The sequence below is a fragment of the Anopheles gambiae genome, chromosome X (assembly GCF_943734735.2).
Source record: "Anopheles gambiae chromosome X, idAnoGambNW_F1_1, whole genome shotgun sequence".
NCBI classification, from domain to species: Eukaryota; Metazoa; Arthropoda; class Insecta; order Diptera; family Culicidae; genus Anopheles; species Anopheles gambiae.
This window is the reverse complement of record NC_064600.1, coordinates 21,298,238-21,306,320: the sequence shown is the minus strand read 5'-3', so window position 1 is coordinate 21,306,320 and position 8,083 is coordinate 21,298,238. Positions and strand designations below refer to the sequence as shown.

Here is an 8,083-nt window from a genome sequence, read left to right as displayed (position 1 = left end):
CACTTGTTTATAACAATAGTCGTTTTGAATAGACACCGCTGTCTACCACTTGCTCACACGTCAGATGGTGTAAGCTACTCTGTCCATTTCAATAACACAATTTTCGCCTTCGATAAGCAACTGTCAGATTCGGCACAGTTTGTTTTGTTTTGACAAATTTTGCAAAAACAAAACTTTTCAAAAACGTTTCTTTTAATCAAGCAATTTGCAGTATAAACCATAAATTTCAATAAATCAAAACATTAATATTGTTAATTATACAACAAACACAAGCAACCGTGCCGAATCCGACCGTTGTGCAATCGAAGGCGAAAATTGTGTTATTGAATTGGACAGAGTAGCTTACACCATCTGACTTGTGAGCAAGTGGTAGACAGCGGTGTCTATTCAAAACGACTATTGTTATAAACAAGTGAACAGTTGTTTATTATGCTGGTAAACCCTGTAATGTGCGCGACCGACTATAATGTGTACATGAATATACAAATGTAATAATGTGTAAATGAATATAAAAGTGTAATAATGTATAAATAAAAATAATAATGTATAATAATGTAAAATAATAAAAATAATAATAATAATGTGTAAATCAATATAATAATGAAATATTATATAATGATGGTTGGCTAATCTAGTGTGCGTAATGTTGTATTTTACAATGGTTTGGCGAAATTCGACCACGTAGTAAAAAAAATCAAAGTAACAAAAAAACATCCGAGTAACAAAAAAAAATGATAGAAAATGGAACGCGCTCACCGGTAGTTTCCTTGTGGTGGATAACCTGCAACGACAACGTCATTGCACAGCGATGGCGGTTGCTACGAGATGACGCCGATGAGCTGCGATTGGCGATTCCCACGAGGTGGCTTCGATGCACTGCGATGACGGTTGCCACGAGGTGTCATCGATGAATTGCGATGGCGGTTGCCACGAGGTGGCGTCGATGAACAGCGATAGATGATGCCACGAGGTGGCTACGCTGGAGCGATGAGAGCGATGACGCAGCAGTGGTATCGTTTCACGTGATTTCTGAAACACCTGCGATAATCCCGATGACACGGTACCCTACTAGCAAAGAGAATGAAAAAGTGTGCGACTTTCAGGCGAGGGGCATGTAGAAGCAGAGGGAGACGGTTGGAAACACGCGGAATTACGCGGAGACGCGAGCGTGTTTTGGTTTCTACACAGTTTTTGCACTCACACAATCACACATGTGTAAATGTGTGTGTTCGCTATCAGCCTGCGCGCTCAGTTTGGTTTTCTCGCAGCGGCATGCCGGTATCGGTGTCTCGCTCGCGCTAGTGCAGCGAGTGTTCCTCTGTACGCTCCCTTCCCGCAGCGCATAGCGATCGAAAACTTTTCAGTCTCCCGCTCAATATAGCTAGAGAGCAAGAACGAATAATAAAGCGAGGTGAAAGGATGGTGAAGAGAGGAGGAGGGATAAACACCCCGCAAAACAAAATCGAGCAGTTTTTGAGCTCGGTTTCTAGCTCGGTTTCTGCCGAAACCGATCGAGAAAGCGAGCAGAAACGTCCGAAGAACCGATCGAAGCTCTTGAACGATTGAAGTATTTACGGTCGTTCGAGAGAGCGCGCTGTATGTATTTATCTCTTTCTGACAAAAAAGCTCCGGGACGCGACCGTGTTGGCGCAAAAATTAAAATGGCCGAAAAATAGTTCACACTCACGTTCTCTTTCTCCCCATCCTTTCACCTCGTTTTATCATTATTGGTTCTTGCTCTCTAGCTACATTGAGCGAGAGGCTGAGAAGTTTTCGATCGCTTTGCGCAGCGGGGGTGCAAAAAATCTTTGGGTAAGTGGTGAAGGGAAATCGCAGCGTGTTAGTGATTAAATGATAATTAGTGAAATAAGTGTAAATTTTTATTTGTTTTTCTCAGCAAGTTTCCTTAAAAGTATCAACGTAGTAATAATAAGCAGTAAGAGGTAGTTGGTACAGTAGTTTATTTATCATTTTTATTGATCCTTCATTTTTTACGCTTAGGTAGAGGGTAATGAACCCAAGGGTGTTGGTACTTAGGAACAGATCTGTTCAGGTTCATTCAAAAAGTGTAATTAATATTAATCCATCATTACCGCAACTAAACTCCACGGTAAATAGTGAAAGTTGTCTAAACACACAATATAATTACCAAAACCGCCTCCAAATTCTTAACGGAGAGTTATTAAATCAAAGCCTTGAAATCGATAGAGCGTTGAGCCCGTCATTTTCAAAAATGGCTTACGAATTCCCAACGGAAAAGGCAATGTTATGCATTCCTGAATATCACGGAGCTGCAAAGAAATTAGATGGATTTTTATTTCAAGTGGAATATTTTGCGAATCAGATACCAAGAGGATAATCGGAAGAGGATTTAATTAGAACGGTAATGTTCAAATTAAAAGGAAATGCTGCTGGGTTTTTCAGTCGCATATTAGATGATACGAGGGCGAATGTTAAATTAAATTTAATAAAGCTTTTTGGAGAAAAAATGAGTATAGAAGCCATTTTCCAACAAGTGGAAACTTTACAGCAAGTGGAATTTAATGACTTGTTGGAATATCTGGAAGATGAAGTTGTTCAAATCAAACATATTCGGAAAATTGAGGCTAGACTAAATCGCTCGCAAACACCGATACCAAATAACGAATATGATGAAACCTACTATGCGAGTCAAAATAATAGCTTTAATAATAGTTCAATGGGCCACAACACAACGTATGGAGGAAACCAGCCCCATACACTAATGAATAATAGTAGTGCCTCACGCTGCGATCATAAAAACACTAACAATTTAGATACCTGTGATTTTGGTCAACCACAACATAACAGCACTACACATAACCAAAACAAAACTATCTTCAACAGTAGTTTAGCTCAGCCAAATAGATATTTTGCATCATATAAAAATAATTATACACAACATCCAAGAAAACACTATTACCAAAATAGATATTATTATACACATCAACCGCCACAACACTATTATGAAAACACCTGTCCATCATCATCACAAAACTATTATGCACATACATTTTCACAAGGGCCTTCTCAATCTGATTACCAAAACCAAGCGTATCAAAACATGCATGCAAAAAACTGATACAAGGAACACTATTGGATTTTAACACTAAAACTAGTGTTTCCTTAACACAAAATAACATGTTTTCTGTTGGTTTACAAACAGAGACGTTGAAGGAAACGCAGCAAATACTACACTATACTTCCATAGATGAATGTGAATCGCTTAATATTGAATGCACTAGAGACAGTAGATTAATGGTTAAAATTTTGTCGTAAAATGTAAGTAAGAAAACGGTGGATTTTTTAACTGATTCGGGAGCCTGTTTCAACGCCTTGAGTTTGGAAATAGCAAAAGAGCTAGGTTTAGATTTTATGAATCACAAAGATAAAGTAACTTTATCAAGTTTCGATGGATCCTTATCCAATACTGAAGGGTCCATTTTTATAAAACTACATATTGCCAATTTTGTATATCCGATAAAATTTTATATACTAGAAAAACTTAGCGTTCCAGCTTTAATTTTTATAAACTATTTTTTATAAAAATATACAATGTGCATCGGATCAAATTTTCAAATGATTTATCTGAAGAAGCCATTATATATTGAACCATTAAATACCGCAGATGAGAATATAGAAAAAAACTCGCTATTAAAAAACTCGTTGTACTCCTCGGCCGTTTTCTTCAGTTATCCCTTTCTCCTGCTTAGATAGCGCCATCTGTTGTTTGGTAGCAGAGTGAGTGCGCTCGGTCTTGTCCTGGTCTCTAAACGTCACTCGGCATATCACAACATACAAAAAAAATCGGATTGTCGTTGATTACCGTGCGCTAAATATTATCACTAAACCAGTCATATATCCGATTCCTAAAATTGATGATATAATGGAAAATGTTGGTAACAGCAAAATATTTTCAACGATTGACTTAAAGACAGGGTTTTTCAAATACCGCCTTTTCAACATCTAAGCCTTTTCAACATTATGAATTCCTCAGGATGCCAATTGGGCTCAAAAATAGCCCAGCTACGTTTCAAAAACTCATGAACACGGTGCTCTACACAATTCAATCCATTAAAGCCTTTGTCTATTTAGATGACATCGTTGTATTTGGGGATACTGTGAAATTGAGCCAGCAAAATGTAAACTGCTTCACACAGAGATTACTTATTTAGGTCACACAATCAACGAAAAAGGCATCAAACCAACAAAGTTAAATGTAAAGGCAATTTTAAATATGCGAACGCAAAAAAATCTTTAAGAAGAACGTTCATTTTTAGGGACTATAAATTTTTATGGAAAATTCATCCTGAACGTCTCTGATATGCATAAACCATTACATGAATTATTGAAGAAACATGTGTAACAATAGGTTCACAATCGGTTGTAATAATAGGTATAGGTATTGGTTAGGTTAGAGTTACGGTTAGGAATGTAAGTGTATGTGTAAATTATTAAGGTGAATAAAGTAGTCGTTAATTAGCAGGAAACTCGAGAGGATCATTTCTTACAAGCTATAGATAGGATTCGCCAGAAAGTTACCTGTGCAAAATAATCTTTTCCGGAAGCGATAGCTGAGCGGAGAGTTGTAGCGAAGAAAATATTCTGGAAGTGTTCAATCGAACTGAAGCGTGATATTTTGGGAAGACGTACAATCTTACAGAGGAAGTCATGAGCAAGCAAGAGAAGGAACAATTCGAGGATGCCAGTAGCCGGGAAGATCGTTTTGTAACGGAACGGAAGTAAAAGGAATGTTTGGAGATCGAGATGCTGAAGAAAAGGATCGATGAAATGAGTCAAGAGTTGATTAGGCTGAAGACATAACAAGTGCACGCTGGATATGAATTGCGCTATCGTGTACCAGACGTTCGAGAGATCAAGGAGTTGGTGAACCCATTTGACCCTAGTAACACGGTGTGTGCGAGTGCGGAAGTATGGGTGCAGAACATGCAGAACGAGGAGACCGGAGAGCTGTATGGGTGGACTGATGCAGTGAAACTGCATTGTGCGCGGTTAAGTTTAAGCGGCTCGGCAAAGTTGTGGTGGGAAAGCAATCAAGCGGTGATTAAAACCTGGGAGAGTTTTAAGCAACAATTAGTGATCGGTTTTCCTGCAACGAAAAATGAAGTGTTTTATCACAACTGGTTGGTTGGTAGAAAATGGAGTCGTCGTGAAGCGCCGATTGACTATGTGTATGAGATGCTGGCTATGGGTAAAAAGGGGCAGTTTAGGGAAGAAACAATTTTAATGTACATTTCGAGCGGATTGAACGAATTGTGGAAGCGTGCACATGCGTCTATTGGTAGAGTGTCAACCGTGCAAGAACTTTTGGCGGAATTACGATGGTTAGAAGGTGTAGAAGCGGTTGGGGGAAGTGGTAGACAGATCATGGAACAGAAAGTTGTAATAGAGGACATACGTAGGCTGGAACGTACACCAATACAATTCGACAATACGAAGAGAGCGCTAAAATGTTACCAATGCGGCGGATCCCCAAGCGGCATCGCTGAGAGAGAATTGAGCTTTTCCCGTTGTTTCCCCCCCCCCTGACATACCCACGAACGGTGTGTTTGTTTCTACGCGATGCGTTATTCTCTGTTGTTGTTGTTGCTTTTAACACTGTTGCCACAAGAGCTTGAAGCAAGAAGCGTTTCACACCATCACCGTCTCACCCAGACTTTGGTATTGTGATGCGTTTATTTGTACCTCCGCCCCTATGTTCTTCTTACCCTTACCGCGCAACCCATACATTCTGACTTAGAATTCAAATCAAAGCGAGATGGTCTAACTGAATTTGGAAAAGATGAGTGATGGATATTTCATAACGATTCAGATCACATATTTTAAAACAAAATTAACAAAAACTTGTACTAAAATTTTATGAAAAAAATAAAGGTTTCCGCCATCGGTATAATGATATAAATAATTATATTAACAACTTATATATAGTATATTCTATATGTATAATGATATATATATATATATATAAATATAGAAATAAATAAATAAATATATATATATATATATATATATATATATATATATATATATATATATATATATATATATATATATATATATATATATATATATATATATATATATATATATATATATATATATATATATATATATATATATATATATATATATATATATATATATATATATATATATATATATATATATATCTATATATATATATATATATCTATATATATATATATTATTTCTATAATTATAATTAATTATAATTATAATTATATAAAAATTTCTATATTTTTATTTATATATGTATGTGTATTTATATATGTATTTATATATGTTTTTTTAAACAAACTTACATGTTTCTACTTAAAAAAAAACATATCTTGAAGAATTGAAAAAGGAACAGATTAAATTGTCTGTTTTTTTCATATTGGGATCATACAAAAAAATATCAAATAATTACACACGTGCATGAACATGCTTACTAGTTAGGTTATCGTTGTACATAAATGTAATAAAATACATTTTAATCATTATTAAGTTTATAATTATCTTTCTGATTATTTAAAAAAAACACTGATGTTTGTTTTAATTTATACCGCTTTGAAAATAGCAATCTATATGATACAATTAGAACTCGCTAATTGCATTTATATCATATGTCTACAAAAAAAAAAGATAGATTTTGTTTATTAGAAAGACATTTTGTAACACGACTAATGTCTGCATATTTTGTCATGTTTTTTATTTTATACAATGTGGATAAACTGACTTTTTCTCATATTTATGTGAACAACTCGGATTTTTTGTATTCAATTGAAAAAGCAGACTTGCAATTGGCGAGGTTTGAATGTATTTGACTTCGTCACATGGCAGCTCGCATATCTGTCAAGTCAGAAACGTAAACAAACACGGACAACCGCCCGTAAAGATTGTGTGCAGAATAATCGTAAAATTTTATGTGAAAACTCGGGAAAAGGTAAGTGTTCTGTGCATATTTCAGTAAATAAACTATCTTTTAATGTTTGAACACATTATTCCACAGGAAAAACATCATTTCATCCCGAAATTTGGCAACATTCGCCCGAGTATGATCGAGCAGCTGTGTGTGTGTATGCCGACGAAATACGACGCCGGTAAGATGAAATGTTTTAATTTTTCACTTTTAGTTTACTTTTTCACTTTACTTTTTCATGAAATCACAATGAATTGTAAAAATAATGCAGATTTAATTATATTGATCTTTGTTACAGTTTCTACAACAATCACTAAAGCCGGCTGTGATCGTGATCGGCACATTCTCAACTGGACCAACACACCGGTCGTTGTGTATCTTTAAGCAAACCAACGTTGCCATACACCACAAAATAGCATGGAAAGGAAAGTATTATAAAGTAATGTCATATTTGAAAGCATTCTAATCTTTCATTGTTATTTTTCCACTGCAAACAGGACATTGGATCATCGCATCGACAAATGGTTTTTATGTGCAAGTGTTGTTAAGAAGTGTGTTGTACGGTGTATTACGTGTTTTACTTTATTTGTATCGCTTTGCAAGTGGTACAATTAGTGCGTTTAATCGTTGTAATACAGCTAACATAAGATTTACCCGAGCATTAGAAGCGGCAACAATACATGTGCCTGACGCAGAGACAACAACGCCGTCGGCATCCGTTGATACCATCCAAAGTGATGGTTGAAATCGTATATAAACGTGTAAAACCATATATTGGGGCATGTAAGTATTGAATAATAGTTAAATAAAATACATTTTATCGTTGTACTGGACAATGTGCATCGAAATTTTAAAAAAGTGTGTGTGTTTTTGTTTACATCCGAATACAGAACCCACAGCGTTATACTGTGGTTCGTGCACTCGCTAAGTAACGCTTGAGCTTTGAGCTTTCATTGAGCTTACATAGAATGTTACACGCTACCTGCTCACTAAGGACTGCTATCGAGCAGTGTTATGAGCAGGTAGCGAGCAGTAACGCCTCCATACAAAAATCGCGAAACGTAACGCTCCAATGCTATTTGGGGATCGGGACATGTAGCGAGAGAGTGTGAGAGAGTTAAG

The 8,083-nt window shown here is 36.1% G+C and overlaps 1 protein-coding gene across 1 annotated transcript; it reads left to right on the top strand.

Moving 5' to 3' along the window:
• Positions 1–6,746: 6,746 nt before the first annotated feature.
• On the top strand, positions 6,747–7,809 carry LOC133391244 (uncharacterized). Its single transcript, XM_061643447.1, has 3 exons — positions 6,747–6,985; positions 7,052–7,142; positions 7,260–7,809. The coding sequence occupies exons 1-3, from the start codon at positions 6,857–6,859 to the stop codon at positions 7,343–7,345; spliced, it is 306 nt and encodes a 101-aa protein (XP_061499431.1). The 5' UTR covers positions 6,747–6,856; the 3' UTR covers positions 7,346–7,809.
• The last annotated feature ends 274 nt before the right edge of the window (positions 7,810–8,083 follow it).